This window comes from Cnephaeus nilssonii, assembly GCF_951640355.1.
Source record: "Cnephaeus nilssonii genome assembly, chromosome: 10".
Taxonomy (NCBI): domain Eukaryota; kingdom Metazoa; phylum Chordata; class Mammalia; order Chiroptera; family Vespertilionidae; genus Cnephaeus; species Cnephaeus nilssonii.
The window spans coordinates 9,307,280-9,323,665 of record NC_137081.1 but is presented as its reverse complement, the minus strand read 5'-3'; the positions used below and the strand labels follow the sequence as shown (position 1 = coordinate 9,323,665).

The 16,386-nt window shown below is 40.6% G+C and overlaps 2 protein-coding genes across 6 annotated transcripts; both read left to right on the top strand.

Moving 5' to 3' along the window:
* Positions 1 to 36: 36 nt before the first annotated feature.
* PPIL3 (peptidylprolyl isomerase like 3) lies at positions 37 to 9,193 on the top strand (the record flags this gene model as incomplete). Of its 4 annotated transcripts, none has more annotated exons than XM_079783164.1 (8): positions 37 to 152; positions 922 to 985; positions 2,046 to 2,120; positions 3,116 to 3,209; positions 3,568 to 3,635; positions 6,117 to 6,235; positions 6,883 to 8,061; positions 8,549 to 9,193. In XM_079783164.1, exons 2-7 carry the CDS (start codon positions 983 to 985, stop codon positions 7,007 to 7,009), a joined length of 486 nt encoding a protein of 161 aa, XP_079639290.1. In that variant the 5' UTR covers positions 37 to 152; positions 922 to 982. The 4 variants fall into 4 exon arrangements, with proteins under 4 accessions (XP_079639290.1, XP_079639293.1, XP_079639292.1 ...); XM_079783166.1 differs by lacking the exon at positions 37 to 152 and adding an exon at positions 166 to 372; XM_079783165.1 differs by lacking the exon at positions 37 to 152 and adding an exon at positions 166 to 379.
* Positions 9,194 to 9,280: 87 nt separating this feature from the next.
* CLK1 (CDC like kinase 1) lies at positions 9,281 to 16,308 on the top strand. Of its 2 annotated transcripts, none has more exons than XM_079783159.1 (13): positions 9,281 to 9,429; positions 10,488 to 10,651; positions 10,921 to 11,149; positions 12,168 to 12,258; positions 12,669 to 12,735; positions 13,594 to 13,710; positions 13,804 to 13,970; positions 14,182 to 14,276; positions 14,372 to 14,501; positions 14,911 to 14,993; positions 15,411 to 15,490; positions 15,745 to 15,835; positions 15,946 to 16,308. In XM_079783159.1, exons 2-13 carry the CDS (start codon positions 10,488 to 10,490, stop codon positions 16,087 to 16,089), a joined length of 1,458 nt encoding a protein of 485 aa, XP_079639285.1. In that variant the 5' UTR covers positions 9,281 to 9,429; the 3' UTR covers positions 16,090 to 16,308. The 2 variants fall into 2 exon arrangements, with proteins under 2 accessions (XP_079639285.1, XP_079639284.1); XM_079783158.1 differs by lacking the exon at positions 9,281 to 9,429 and adding an exon at positions 9,440 to 10,086.
* The last annotated feature ends 78 nt before the right edge of the window (positions 16,309 to 16,386 follow it).

Below are 16,386 nucleotides of genomic sequence, written 5' to 3'. Positions count from 1 at the left end.
ACTGGCTGGGACAGGCGCCGGGCGGAAGTGGTCCCTCCCATTCTACCGCTGAGAGCAAGGCACTTGCAGAGGCTGTCCAGAATAGTTCCGGGTTAGGATTCCTGTCCGAGTGTACTGAGAAGAGTTCCTTTTCACTGTCAAAAGCGTTCCAGGTGGGCACAGATGACATTGTTTCCCCAGTTCTAGTCGTTTTGGTTTGAGAGAGGGAGGGGGGCGGAGGAGGCGAGCCCGCGAGGGGCGTGCTCTCGAATGGGTCCCGTGCTCGGCTTCCGGGGGCCTCAAGAAACTAATTTGGAATCTACAGACCTGTGGGGGCACCTGCCATCGCATCTTTGCTGTCTGAACCACAGCTGGGCTCCCCGAAGTGGTCAAGTATGGGGTAACGCGCTCATTTTCCACTGACTTATTCACATACTTGCAGAGCGCTGTGGTTTAGGTCTTGGGCTGCTTCGAGGGAGCATTCCGGGGGGAGAGGCTGTTGTTGAAACAGCAGATTTAACACATTAAGAAAGCACATGGTTTATTATAGGATAAGTGCTGTGGGGAGAGGAGATAGAGGAGGCACTGGGAGGAAGGCATGTTGAAGGAGCGTTCTGAGCAGAGCCTTGGAGGGGAGGGAAGGCCCTGCAGGGGGCAGTGGGACGTGCTGCCGGAGGGACCGCGGGGCCCAGACCCGGCGGCCGCGCACCCGGCTGCGGGAGGACTTGCGAGGAGGCGCGGGGAGAGGGAGCCGGGCCATCGGGAGGCTGGGCCCTCAAGTCGGGTAGGATCTCTTCATCCCTTCCGTCACCGGATTTTTATTACTTGGGTGTGGGGGGTGGTCTTCGAGATTTTTCTTTAAATATGCAGTAAACATAAGCATGTGAGAAGAGAGAAAAAAAATGAACTTAATTTTTCTTTTCTTTTCTTTTGGGAATGGAGATTCGTTTTTGAACTTTTCTCGATAAGACCGAGAAATTAACAGTAACCATCAAGAAGAAAAATGGTAAGTTTTATAGAATTCTTATGAATGTCTTTCATTATAAGTAATTTTTAGAAATTCAGTCAAGGGAAAGAAAACTGCGTGGAAATATCAATGGCCAGGCAGTGAAAAATGGTTCTAAACAAAACCAGAAATAAGCAAAATTACTTGTTAAGTTATGTTTTCAGAGAATTCACCTTTTATAGAAAGAGACTGATTACAAGATAGAGATGAGAAGGGAGAGTAGGAGGAGCAGAAGGTATAGCCCTGGTATTATAACTTTAATTGGGACCTTTTGCTCTGTATTTAAGGGGGGCAGCTAGAGCTTGAAGTGGAAAAACAGCATTGAGTAATGACCCACACTCCTCTCCCCAACACACACTCCTGCTTTCTATCTTCAACCTGGCCATACTCTCTGACTGCTAGATACGAACCTAAAACCAACAGGAATGAACAAGGAAGCCCCAGAATAATCATTTTCCTTCTTTTGGGAATGGGATAACAAAAGGAGTATTCAAGCTACCGAAGCAACAGATAAAACAAAAATAAAGAGTACTATGAAAAAAAAGGACTGTGGTTACCTCTGCACAATTAGAATCTAGAAACACTGATGCTTCTTATGTCCTGCCTTTGGTCGAGAAAGGAATTTTTAATCTTGTCCCTCATAATTAAATTCATAAGGGAAAGGGTGGAAACTATGTTTTGAAAGTCATTCTCATACTCTTTTTCAATAAATATTAACGATGGTGAATGCCATTTAAATAAGTAATTCTAACATTACAATCGTTTTTGTTTTTATTGATGAAAAATTTAAACTTAAATATTTCAATTAAAATATTTGCTCTGCAACTTTTAGCATAGATACCATTTTCCCTAACTTATATATTTACCTCCTGGAGCTTTTTTCTACTGCTGAAGTAAATATTGAAGGATTACAACTTTTCTTACAGCTGCTATGTGAACAGGTCATCTCTGAAACAGTATTTCTGTTTTTATTTACATTGTCTTTAGTTAGGGAAATCATACAGTGCATAAAGTCACCTGAAGAAATCTCATTTGTTCTCACATTCTGTCTCCTTTTCAGTCGGTGACGCTGCATACAGATGTAGGCGATATTAAAATAGAAATCTTCTGCGAGAGGACACCCAAAGCATGTGAAGTGAGTACCGTTATAAACCAACAAAAAAAAGAGTTAATGCAACAGGATAACCATTTTGAAATTGATCTAAAAAGCCAACAACGTCTCAAAAAACCCAAAACACTTTTGTATGAAACCACAGTCAGGAAAAACCAGCCATCATCATGTCTGGCCTAATTTTCACATACCTTTCCTGATATTGAAGTGCAGAGATAGGGTGGCTGGCATCTTTTCCTTTTGGCTCATTTTCCTTAGGAAACATAGTAATCATTAGATATCAGGTAAGAGAGCTGTATGTTCCATTATTTCACTTGTTTAAATGACAAGGATAGAAGGAAGGAAAGTCAGCTATGTGTATTTATTCATTCAATGGTTACTCATGAAAGGCTATCTTGACAGTGTTTGGAAATACAGTGATGAACAGGACACATTCCTTGCCCTTGTGGAGCTAATATTCTAGGTGGGGAGATAGGTAGGGGGTAGGGAATTTATTCTAGAAAAACACTAATTCTAGAGAGTGATAATGCCTTGAAGGAAATAAAATGTTGAGATAGAGAATACTGGGGACGGAATTATTTAAAAGAAGGTGAGGGCAGGCCTAGCCAAGAAAGGGATACTTAAACTGAGTGTGAAAGGTAATGACGCATCTCCATGAAAAGATATATAAAAAGAACATTCCGGGCATAGAGATGGTAGGTACAAAGGCCTGAAGGTAGGAAAGCCTGCCTCTGTGGGGTGAATTTTCAGAAGGCTGATGGGGTTAACATAGTGAGCCGCAGGGGAGGGGTCATTATCATGAGATGTAGAGGTAGGCCCTGCTTAGGAGTTGGTATCTTACTCCAAAACCCGAAGGAAGACATAAAGTGCTTTAGGCAGGGAAGCAACATCATCCAAAGTAATGCCTAAAAGACATAGTTTAAATATGCTCTTATACTGTTTTTAGTAAATGCACTTAGTTCTTTATCTTAAATGTTTCTGCTACATGATTTCTCAATCATTATTTTTACTTTCTTCAGAATTTCTTGGCTCTTTGTGCCAGTAATTACTACAATGGCTGCATATTTCATAGAAATATCAAGGGTTTCATGGTTCAAACAGGAGACCCCTCAGGTAAGTTATTCCATTAATATCTAGAGAATTGTGTATATAGTATGAAACGGGCAGTGGATAGACAAAGAATAGAAAAATAAAAGCATGTGGAGTGTTTATAATTGGGCTACCTTACAATAGCAAGCAGTATTTAAGCTGAAGCTACTAGCATCAAGCTCTAAAAGATGAATATTGAAAGGAGAGTTTTTGTTTTTGTAGAAATATTTTATTTTTCTGGTTTATAAAGTGAAATTTTGGGAAGTAAGAGAGGACATTATCAGATTTTATTTGTACTTAAAGAGTTACAAATAGCCCTTAAGTTTTAGAAAATAAACCTTTTCTCTAATTAGATACTTCTTTTATTTGTCTTGTAATATAGGTACCGGAAGAGGAGGAAACAGTATCTGGGGCAAGAAATTTGAGGATGAATATAGTGAATATCTTAAGGTATGTCCCCAAGCTTCAAAATTATTTTTTCATGCCATGTATACACTTGGGAACTCTGATACATATGTTGTAGTAACACAAGTTAACATCACAAGTGAACATATATACACACTTTTTTGTGGTTTCTGCACACTTGGTAAATGATATCAGGGGGAAAATATAAATGGCAGTTCTAGCCTAAAATATATACTGGAATCTCACCATCACATGGATATTGATATTAAGTGAGCTCATCTTTGGGTCCAACCTGAAATCTTTAATCAGAAATATACCAAAGGGGCTTACACGTCTCACTATAAAATTCATGTTGAATGACACGAACCATTGGCCTTTTTTGAGAGTGGGGAGACCTCCTGGTTGCAATATTGCCATTATCAATATCCAACTTTTATCATCTGTTAGAAGTTTAAATATCCCTATGTTAACATTACTTAATGCCTGAGGTAGATTTCAGCAAGGTTAAAGAGAAGTGCATGTAAATGTATCTTTAGCATGTAAAATTAGGGATTTTAATTTTCTTTATCATATTATTTCTAAAACTTTCTAAAGAATTTTTTTTCCTAAAATTAAAAAACTGATGCATACCTATTTTAAAAAATCAGCCCTGGCCGTGTGACTCAGTTGGTTGAGTGTCGACCCTTACACTGAAAGGTCACTGGTTTGATTCCTGGTCAAGGCACACGCCCAGTTGGTGGGCTGTGATCTCCCGTCGGGGTGTATGTGGGAAACAGCCAATTGATGTTTCTCTCTCCCTTCTACCTCTCTCTTTCTCTCTCTAAAAAAATAAAAAATAAAAAAACACTTCCCAGAGATGACATCAATTAACAGTTTTTTAAACTTTGTATCTGCACAGAATGATAACTTCATAATTTAAAAAAGAGAGACAATGCCCTAGCCAGCTTGGCTCAGTGGATAGAGCGTCAGTCTTCGGACTGAAGGGTCCCAGGTTCGATTCCGGCCAAGGGCACATGCCTGGGGTGTGGGCTCGATCCCCAGTTCGGGGCATGCAGGAAGCAGCCAATCAATGATTCTCTCTCATCATTGATGTTTCTATCTCTCTCTCCTTCTCCCTTCCTCTCTGAAATCAATAAAGAAATATATTTTTTAAAAAGAGAGACAAATAAACAAACAAAAAAGAGAGACAAATTTCCCTCAATCAGGATATGTAATTTAGTATGTTCTATTTCAGTTACATTAAAATATACCGTGGATTTTCTGGAAAAAAAATTAATTGCAGTATTTACCTCTGTATAGTTAGACTAGGAGTAATTTATTTTATCTTTTTGCTTTTCTATTGTAAAGAAATACTACCCTTGTTATAGGAGTTGAGGTTAGGAAGTGATACATTATTTTAAAAATCATCCTTTTCCTGAATTAGAAACAACCTTTTAGACATTAATTAATGGCAGTTTTTATAACACGGATCTATAATCCTAAACCAGTGTTTTTCAATCTTGGCTGTTGTTACAGACTCACCAGTGGAAGTTTTAAAAATATAAAAAAGTAGCCCTAGCCGGTTTTGCTCAGTGGATAAAGCATTGGCCTGTGGCCTGAAGGGTCCTGGGTTTGATTCTGTTCAAGGGCACATGCCTGGGTTGCTGGCTCAATCCCCAGTAGGGGGCGTGCAGGAGGCAGCCTATCAATGATTCTCATCATTGATGTTCTCTCTCTCCCTCTCCCTTCCTCTCTGAAATCAATAAAAATATATTAAAAAAAAAAAGTAGGACCTTACCTCCTTCCCCTCCCCCTCTCTCAAATATAGAGAAAAATCATCAGTAGGACTGGTCAGGACCTTGATTATATTTTAAGGTTCCAGCTAATTCCTTTAATAGCCTGGATCACCTAGTCCTGGGGTTATGAACTGACTGCCAAAGGGTGAAGACCCATAGATGCATTCTCTATGGCCATTGGTTAAAAAAAAATTTTAAAGACATTAGGCAAGAGATATACGCCTCCTTTAGCCAGATTCCACCACTCCCTAATGTTTATATTCTGGCCACTCATCAACTTATTATCTGCTGACCTTTGTGAGCATTTGAATTATGAATAAACCCAGAACTAGTCCAAACTCCCTTGTTTTACAGATAAACTAGCCAGAGTCCAGTGTATGTGTGAAGAGATTATGGGGATTTTGGTTTTATTGTCTGCCCGATCATTTCATTCCAGCATAACATAAATGTAAGGATTATTTCTATTATACATTGGTAGTACTTAAAGTGTTTGTGACTATATGTCTCCAAAGTGAAAATGAAATTAATTGGGGGATATGATTTGATATATAAACAGTTTAATAGAAGTTTTCACAGATACAGATAATACAGCAACTGAATATTTGGGTTTGCCCAAGTAGAAGCTGATTAAATGTTTTCTTGGTTCCTTAAATATTGGGAGGTTAAAGAGTGCATGTCTTGTTTTAGTCCTATATTTGGGATATTTATTTAAAAACATAGATAAATTAATACTTTGGTCTGTCTTTTTCAGCACAACGTTAGAGGGGTTGTATCTATGGCTAATAATGGCCCAAATACCAATGGATCTCAGTTTTTCATCACCTATGGCAAGCAGCCACATTTGGACATGAAATACACAGTATTTGGAAAGTGAGTATCCTGGTTATGGTTTTCTTTGGAATTTCACTGCAAAGGATGCATAAGATTGGCTGTGATAGTAGCGTAACTAATATGGAAAGTGCAGTCTAAGAGCTAAATGTATCTGGAATGTAAGTCCACCACTTACCTGCTCTGTGACCTTGGGAAATTATAACCTCTCTGAGCCTATTTCCTGATTTTCTCAAAGACAGGCTAATACTTTTTTCTGGTCCATTATGCAAATTAACAGTAATGTGTCTTTTCATTGAGATAGCATTTTACAGCAACTAACAGATCTGAAAAACAGTGGCTTAAACAAGATGGACTGGGATGGTCCTTTTCTCTTAGGGATACTATAATTGGCCCTAACTGGATTGGCTCAGTGGATAGAGCGTTGGCCTGCCGACTGAAGGGTCCCAGGTTCGATTCCATCAAGGGCGTGTACCTTGGTTGCAGGCACATCCCCAATAGGGGGTGTGCAGGAGGCAGCTGATTGATGTTTCTCTCCCATCGATGTTTCTAACTATCCCTCTCCCTTCCTCTCTGTAAAAAATCAATAAAATATATATTTTTTAAAAAGGATACTATAATTGCTATACATATATGGATATTTTGTTTCAATCAGAAAATTTTCATCCATTATATTATTTCTCTTTCAGGGTAATAGATGGTCTGGAGACTCTAGATGAATTGGAGAAGTTACCAGTAAATGAGAAGACATACCGACCTCTTAATGACGTACACATTAAGGATATAACTATTCATGCCAACCCATTTGCTCAATAGTTATAATAGGCATGGACAAATACTTGGCACACTATTTGAGGAACACACTTATTGTGGTTTACCCAGCTTTAATTATGTCAACAGATTGTGTCATCCTGCTTGTTTACAACGAAGATCTTCTGAGTCCGTGGAACCAAGGGGAACCAAATAACTTTTACTCCTATGATTGAGCATATTCTTTACTATAACTATATCCAATGTATTTAAGTTTAATTTTTTAAAAATGTTTACCTTTTGTTACATAAAAACATTTATTTTTAAATGCTGAGTTTCAAATCAGTCATTTTTGAGCAGCCTAATTATAAACTTATACTATATCTAGTCCACATCCTGGAAGTATTATTTTCCATTAGTTGTTCACTTTGTGAGGTTACAAAGAAGAAAGACAAGATAAAGAGGTAGTATAGAAAGGCCAGCCAATACATTTGCTATTTTCTTTGGTCTTTAGATTTGTAATAGGGGCTCAGAGATATCTAGAGTCCAGTAAACACTCAAAATTCCCCAACTGATTTGCCCATGGAACATTTAAAAAATATATCTTTTAAAATATGGCATGATAAAGTTCTACAGATGACCCATTTGAAAAATGCAATTAGTTGGTTAAGAACACCAGTTGTAGAGTCCTGTCTGTATTTGAATCACAGCTCTGTTCCCTACTAGTAACTTTAGGCAAATTAACTTCCCAAGCTTTAGTTTTCTCATTCATAAATAATATCCCCTCATAGACTATGGTGAGGATTAAAAGAAATTATGTGTGTAAAGCTTCTGGCATGTCGTGTTCTGTATTAAGTAATGGAAGCTGTTCTATTTATCTCCACCAGAGCACTCTTACCTAATCAGGCCATTTATCAGACTCTGCTGTTGATTTTATCAAGAATGTTTTCCACTTACTGCCTTGATTAGATTTTGGGTATTGCTAAAACTAAGCATTTTTTGGTTTGCATTATTTTTGCAGATGGCTGATGAAACGTTTTGGTTCTTTCTTAATTACGGATTGGGAGTTAAGCTTGTAGCTGCCCTCTGGAACCATCTAGACCTTCGACTAAACTGAGGTGCTAATTATACTAATGTTCTCACATTTTGTTTCAGCCTTTGAACCATTTCGGTTTCTGGAATTAGTATGAAAGGCCCTTTTTGGCCAGAGTTTGTTTTACGCTTCTTACACCTGATCTCTTTCTTCAAACACGTCATTGAATTTTTGCCATCACTTTTAAGAGGCTTTTGCTGACTGTCAGGATGTTTTGCTACTGACTGGCGTTCCCTCAATTTTTTATTTTATGCCATTTTTTAAAGTAGTGCCAGTGTGGTCACTCTTGGGCCCATTCTTATGACGTCAGCTCAGTGACAGCCAGAAGGATCTCAGGTAGGGCGGTTCGGTCTCCTGGCCGCCCACCTGGAGGGCAAGATCCAGAGTCATGATTTCCGTCCACTCCCACTGGGTCCCGTGTCCCACCGGTCACGTTAGCGTTTGGGTGATGGGTGTATTCCACTGCAAGGACGACTATAATACTGCTGACCAACCAAAATTCTCTTTCAAAGGAGAGGAAGATGGTTCCCCATCCAAACCAGGGGTTGGTGAGACAGACTGCCCTTCTGTTCCTGTAAATGACGCCTTCTTGGGACGCAGTCCCTCCTGGCTGGTTTGTGCCACAACAGCAATACCGACTGGCAGGGACAGAGACCACAGCTGGCCCTTCCAGGAAATCGGCCAGAGCCTTGACCAGACCATCCGAGATGGAGGGCCAGGTGTGTGCCGGGCGGTCACCGAGGCCTCTCTGTCTTCACGCGGCCTTTCCTGTGTGTGCCTGTGTCCCATCTCTATCAGGAAAGACACCCGTCCCATTGGGTTAGTCCCACCCTAGTGACCTCAGTGAACCCTAACTGCCTCTGTGAAGGCCCTATTGGCAGTCACATTGAGATAGTGGGGACTGACTTAAATGATGAATTGGGAGCACGCTCCCCACTCAGCCCACACATCATGTGCACTAAACACACTTTTCCTCGTCTCCAGCGTTCACAAATACAATTTTTAGTGAGCACCGGCGAGTCTCTTCTCACTCATACTTTCAGCGCCCCCCCATTATCCGAAGCGGACCCTGGCCAACATGGCCGCCGTCGCAGCTTCCCCGGGACCGCAGCTTCCCCGTCACCTTCAGTAGCGCCTCTCGCGCCCCTGCGCCTGCGCACACGGGGCCGCGCGCCCCGCCTCCCCCTCCTGCGCATGCGCTCCCCCCCCGCGCACGCCCCGCTCGGGAGGGGGGACGGGTCACGCTGCAGCGTCACCTGTGTTTTTCAGAAGAGTCCTGACGCCGCGGCTGTCAGCTCCATTTTGTTGTCGGAGCCCGTCCAGCCGGCAGGGCCTTCTCCGCTGTCGCGTGACAAGCTTTGTCTCCTTCGGCGTCGACTCTGTGGCCAGGACGGTAAGCGCAGGGGGGAAGCGGGCTGGGTGTCGGCCCTGTCTGCGCCCCGCGAGCGCCTGGTGACGCCGTCCCGCCCGGGCCCGTGGGATGCCGCCCGCGGTCTCCTACACGGCGAGCCTTTTTCCCCCTCGTCCCCATCCAGCTCTGCCCAGCCTCTGTCGCCGCGAGTGTCTGCTGTCACCTCGACGCCCCACACCCTGGCGGAGGATAGTGACCGTGTGTGCCCGGCGGGGGTGGGGCGGGCCGCGCCCGGGCGCCATCTTGTCTGCAGCGGCCGCCGCCTCCCGCGCTGTAAGATGGCGGCGGCGGAGCGCCCGTCGCGGCTGGTGTGGACCTGGGTTCTGCGTCGGTGACGCTCCTGTGAGGAGCTGTGCTGACCAAGGCGGGAGGCGTTGGCCCGGGATGAGGCGGTGTCCGTCCCTGAACGCCCCGCCGCTGCTTACAGCACTGGCATGCCCCCTCAGTGTTGTTCGGGAACCGAGGGAGGAGGAGAATACCGGGTTTGAGGGCGTGTGTGGTCGGGCATTTTGTGGGTGGCATTTCTGCGCCCCGCTTGGAGCGGTTTGAGTGCGGAGACGTGGCGGAGTCCCGTTAGGGGTTTTCGTTGGAAACACGTATGAAAGGAAGATGGCGTCCGCCCCCTCCGAACCCGATTGTGTAAGAAAACGGGTGGTGTAAGAGGGCTTTCCGGGAGTGGCGCCCAGAAGACGGAGTTCTGTCGTTTGGCTTTGCAAGGCCAGCGTTGACCCCAGGCCTTCCTAGTCTGGGCGATTTACCTCCTTTACGGAGGTTTTCCATAACAAATGGTTCTGTCTCGAGAGCGTTTATGGCTGCTGGTGAGCTGGAGGCTGGTTTTTGATGCGCGTTCAAATGGGGAGAATTACATCATGTGACCTTGGATGACGTACGTTTCTGCTGGCAGGAAAAGGGGGTACGATTTTGCCAAAATCGATCAACAGGGTCACAACTAGAGTGAGCTTGCAAAGAAGAGTTTTATTGAGCTGTGCATGGTTGACGTGCGGTGCCCTATAAAACGGGGGAACCTGTGTTTTTCGTAGATGAGGCACTCGAAGAGAAGTTACTGCCCGGACTGGGATGAGAAAGACTGGGAGTGTGCGAAATGGAGGAGCAGCAGCAGCAGCCGCAAGAGGGCGAGGCGGTCCCACAGCAGCGCCCGCGAGAGCAAGCGCTGCAAGTACGACCACGCTAAAACCTCGGAAAGGTGAGGAGCGGGGTGTGTCCGAGGATAAGAACACTTTTCCGTGGTGAGAGCTGGTGTCACTTAACTAAGGAACCGTGCTTACCATTTCCTGCTGGCGGTGATGGCTTGTAATGCTTGTAAAAGTGTGTGTGTGTGTGTGTGTGTGTGTGTGTGTGTTTTGGTTGGTGGGAGAAAAAAATCTTACTGTCTTTACGGGATTTACTGAGAACTTGAGGATATTCGGTATTAGCCTGAAGCATTGAAAAAGTGTTTATTTTTATTTTTTCTAGTCATTATTTGGAAAGCAGGTCCATAAATGAGAGAGATTATTATAGTCGGCGCTACATTGATGAATATAGAAATGACTACAGTCAAGGGTGTGAGTCTGGACATCGCCATAGGGACCATGAAGGCAGATACCAGAACCATAGTAGCAAGTCCTCTGGTAGGAGTGGACGAAGTAGCTATAAAAGCAAACACAGGATTCACCACAGCACCACACGTCATCGTTCACATGGGGTAGGAGCGCTTTTAAAACATTTGGAAATTTTATTTCCCCTTGGAACAAGAAAACTAATTTGTGTTTGATCATTTGAGAAAGTTCTGTTTAAGATGAAGTTATCTCAATTTTAACTTGCAGGATCCTTTCTATTTGTGCATTGGATAGGAAATGCCCCAAGTACAGTATATATTTAGTTACATAATAGGTTTTGTTACTAGTTGGCAACTGTCATTTCTGTGAAATAGTGGAGGGGATTTAATTTAATTTAGGTTAGTTTATTGCAATGGTTGCAATAGAGTCTGACAGATTTTTCATGGTACTTCAAGAAATCTGATTTTTGATAAATTGAAGCCTTACCACAAAAATAGACTAAGCTTTTTATTTTTGTCTGATGAGGATTAGATGTAACTTTGTTCTAGCAAAGCATTCTCTCTAATTTTTTTTCCTCACTAAGCCCACCATTTAACAGATGTGAACATTATGGAATGTGTTAATTTGGAGATCAGCTCAGATGGCGTTTAAAGTGTCATGGTGTTATTCTTGTATACCAAAAAAATTTTTTTCTTCCCCAAATTAGGACTTTAATTTTATTTACTATCTTAATATTTTGTTTTCTTAGATTAGTTAGGAAATCTTAATTTGGCCACAGTCTACTTTAACAAGTAAATATTACATCCTACGATTTTGCAACAGTAAATTGGGACACTAGAAACTTAAAATTATGTTTCAGTGAATGCTACAACTAAGCATTTTTTTAAAGAAAACAATTGTGTTATGTTTTGTTGCCTTGCCACTTTGAGTATCTTATCTGAAAATCTGTTCCTTGCCATGTTTTTCTCCTGTTAACATAAACTATGTGCCCTGTGAATTTCTGGGGACTGAATTTGAAATTGCTCCTGCCAACCGTTTGTGGCCTGGCGTGTATCTGAATGCCTGAATATCTCCCCGCTGAATGAATTTCGTATTCTGCCCTGAATTCACTCGGGTATATTGATTGGCTGGATGATCTTGGTGCCGCCCACTTGACGTTTCCAGAAGAGTCACCGAAGGAAAAGATCCAGGAGTGTAGAGGATGATGAGGAGGGTCACCTGATCTGTCAGAGTGGAGACGTACTAAGTGCAAGATGTATAGAATATTTTTCAACACTTATTAACTTTTCAGATAACATATCTATATATAGATTAAGATTTCAGGGATTTGGAAATCTTTTTTCTCTCTTTCTGTTTTTTGTTTTGTTTTGTTTGTTTTTTTTCCATTTCTTTTGGTGGTGGGGGGGGAATTGTATTTTTGCTTTCTTTAGAAATTTAATGTTTGTTATGTAGAACTTCCAAAACAGTAAATCAAGTTAAATGAAATTAGCTTTAAGACTGAAATTAGACCTAAAAATAGTTACATGTTTTTTGACAGTGTTGACCAGTAAAATAGTGATAAGGGAATTTGTAGCATCAACTAGAATAATCTGCATTTATAGCATTTATTATGATAAGCAATATGTTTTCACTTCTTGGTGTGACAGATTTATTTTTCTCTTTTAGATGAAATTGTTGACACTTTAGGTGAAGGAGCTTTTGGAAAAGTCGTGGAGTGCATTGATCATAAAGTGTAAGTTTCCTATCCTCGGATTGTACTTGGAGTGATCGACGGTATAGAAAATATATTTAGCCTTGGCTGGTGTTGCTCAGTTGGTTGAGCATTGGCCCATGTATCAAGAGGTCACGGATTCAGTTCCCAGTCAGGGCACATGCCCAGGATTTGGGTACAATCCCCAGTAGGGGGGGGGGGGGGCATGCAGGAGGCAGCTGATTGAAGTCTCTCAAAAAAAAAAAAAAATCAACATATCTTTTAAAAGAAAATATATGTAGCTTTAGAATATGGTCTGACCATGAGTTAGATGCATCTTTACCCTTTACCTTGGATTTTCTACTTGTCTGTAGGAAACTCCCAGTAAAAGATACTAGCTGTTTTTATTTTTATATATTTTATAATATCTATTGATTTCAGAGAGGAAGGGGGCGGGGGGAGAGAGAGAGAGAGAGAGAGAAGAAACATCAATGATAGAGAATCATCAATCGGGATTGATGTACGCCCCCTCCTGGGATGGAGCCTACAACCTGGGCATGTGCCCTTGACCAGAATCGAACCCAGGACCCTTCAGTCCGAAGGCTGACGCTCTTATGCACTGAGCCAAACTGGCTAGGGCTGTTTTTATTTTTAAGTAGTAGTAATTAATAGTATATGCAGCCTCTAATTTCAGTTTTAAGTTGAGAACAGATTTTAAGGAAAATAGTATTCTTGTCTCATGAGGCACAACTGTGGCCATTTTTTTTTTTTAAAGGTCATTCTAGTTGCTTACATTAAGTTGCAATTAAAAGATAAAACAAAGTAGAAGTGTACAGTTAGTGATAAAAAATGCAGTAAAATATCTTTATTTTATTTATATCTTGGATTTTTCTTTAACAGGGGAGGTAGACATGTAGCGGTAAAAATAGTTAAAAATGTGGATAGATACTGTGAAGCTGCCCGCTCAGAAATACAAGTGCTGGAACACTTAAATACAACAGATCCCAACAGTACATTGTAAGTATCAACGTAGAACTTAGAAAATGGCCCTAGGTGGATTTTAAGACGATTATAAGAAGCTGAACTAAGTTATTTTTCATGTGTTTGTAGCCGCTGTGTCCAGATGTTGGAATGGTTTGAGCATCGTGGTCACATTTGCATTGTATTTGAATTACTAGGACTTAGTACTTATGATTTTATTAAGGAAAATGGTTTTCTGCCATTTCGAATGGATCATATCAGGAAGATGGCATATCAAATATGCAAGTCTGTGAATTGTAAGTACTTTTTATGAAATGTTAGCTGATGGTGGGCTAATTTTTTAAGGAGGGTAGTGAGTTTCAGTCCCGGGTGGTTGTCTGGCAGACTATTGAATGTTGCCTCTTCTTCAGGATTGTGGCAAAGACATCAGAGAGGTGTGTTCTTTGTTGGTAGGTGCTTTGGTTTTTGATTTGTAGAGTACAGCTACTCTTTATGTTTCATTCTCAGTTTTGCACAGTAATAAGTTGACTCATACCGACTTAAAGCCTGAAAACATTTTATTTGTGCAGTCTGACTACACAGAGGCATATAATCCCAAAATGGTAAGTCTTCAATGTATTAAAACTTCATAGTTCTAAGTGAATGTTTTATGCCTTCTTAATATTATGCCTTCTTAACCATCATTTATGGTTTTTAGAAACGTGATGAACGTACCTTAATAAATCCAGATATTAAAGTTGTAGACTTTGGAAGTGCAACATATGATGATGAACATCACAGTACATTGGTGTCTACCAGACATTATAGGGCTCCTGAAGTTATTTTAGGTAAGCATTTAATTGTGCTTTGGGAACCTTTATCTTACTGAAACTGATTTTAAATTTTACTTGTAGTTTGAAAACATAATCATTTAATGCCTGTTATGTCCCAGATACTTTGCATGACCAGTCAGTCTTTATATGGCATAGCGTGCCCATTTTACAGGTTAAGAAATTGAGGCTCAGAAAAAAAAAATCCACCCCCCCTCTCCAATCACTAGTCCCAAGAGCCTGACTTAAGGCTTGAAACTAGTATCTCCAGAGTCCTAACTCTTACATACTATCCTATTATATTTAATCTTGGATTAAGTCATTGCTTTAGGATCTTTTCTATCTCAAACATCAACTTGTGCACATTTAAAAAGTTTTTAAGAAGCATTGAAGATTTTTTTCCCTAACAGTTTGCTTTGTCTTACAGCCTTAGGATGGTCCCAACCATGTGATGTCTGGAGTATAGGATGTATTCTTATTGAATATTACCTTGGCTTTACAGTATTTCCAGTAAGTGCTTTATATAAGAAAAGTGCCTGTTTACATGAATGAACACTAACTCATACATTTATTTCTGTAGCTTTACCCCCCCCCCCCCCATCATAGACTATTAGTTGTAGATAAATATAAAGAAATAAAAATGGTATTCTGATTCTGTTGGGCATTTCATAATTTATGATTTTATTTAAAGTATTTTTTAATTTATTAAACTTGCTGAATTAGGGGAATCTTTGTTGATCTTGCTCTGTAAGCCTTATTTTTTTTTTTCTTCCAGCTGTAACTTGCTAAAAGTAGGCCTTTTTTAGTGATCACATCCTTCCTTGTGTCTAAATCATGTAGGGACTAGAAATGTAGCAGCTATGTTAAATGAGAACGGAGCACCATGTGCAAGTTCAGGTAGTTAACAAGTTTTCTTTATTATTTTAGACACATGATAGTAAGGAGCACCTAGCAATGATGGAAAGGATTCTTGGACCTTTACCAAAACATATGATACAGAAAACCAGGTATGTTTTAAGAGTGCCTTCCTTAGTACCAGTTGGTCACCTGTCCTGATTAGAACTATAAAACAGTAATGCTTTTTCACTTAAGTAGCTGATGATTACTTTGCTGGGAAGCCAGTAACGATCTCTAGGCTGTCCTTTGAAATCTGTGGAAAATGCTAGTCTAATCTATAAACGCATAATAAATGACTAAACCAGTCACTTAGAAGTTTACATTTTCATTGTCAACATAAACATGGATATTGACTTACTCTTAGGAAACGTAAATATTTCCATCATGATCGATTGGACTGGGATGAACACAGTTCTGCCGGCAGATATGTTTCAAGGCGTTGTAAACCTCTAAAGGTAAGCCTGGGTCATTGCTTAAACGATCCTTGAGTTTCCCCTTTTTATGGTGGAGAAATAAAGTACAAGTGGTAGTAGGAAAAGCTGTTGACCATTTCTTTTTCTTGCAGGAATTTATGCTTTCTCAGGATGCTGAACATGAGCTTCTCTTTGACCTCATTCAGAAAATGTTGGAGTATGAGCCAACTAAAAGGATTACTCTCAAAGAAGCCTTAAAACATCCTTTCTTTTATCCCCTAAAAAAAACTACATAGATCTCTAATTGCACAGCGAAAGAAGAGGTTTTATAGACTGTATCAGTCTAATTAAGTTATTTTGTACAGCTTTTGTAAATTTCTTAAACTTTTGTATTGCCTTGTTTATTTTGTTTGGATAGTTCGATTTGTTAAGTGCATAGCTAAGTAATGAACATCTTTTTCAATGATTTCTGTATAAAATGATCTATTCAGAATAAAATTTTTTGTGTTTATGAAGTTTATTTTTTATTTATTTTTAAAATATATTTTACTGATTTTTTTACAGAGAGGAAGGGAGAGGGATAGAGAGTTAGA

Bases quoted from the DNA above. Each gene is read 5' to 3' on its own strand.
- CLK1 (XM_079783158.1), top strand. From the start codon at position 10,057: ATGGCGTCCGCCCCCTCCGAACCCGATTGT. The intron at 10,087-10,487 runs GTAAGAAAACGG...TGTTTTTCGTAG, and splicing joins CCCCCTCCGAACCCGATTGT to ATGAGGCACTCGAAGAGAAG. The intron at 14,994-15,410 runs GTAAGTGCTTTA...TTATTATTTTAG, and splicing joins TTGGCTTTACAGTATTTCCA to ACACATGATAGTAAGGAGCA.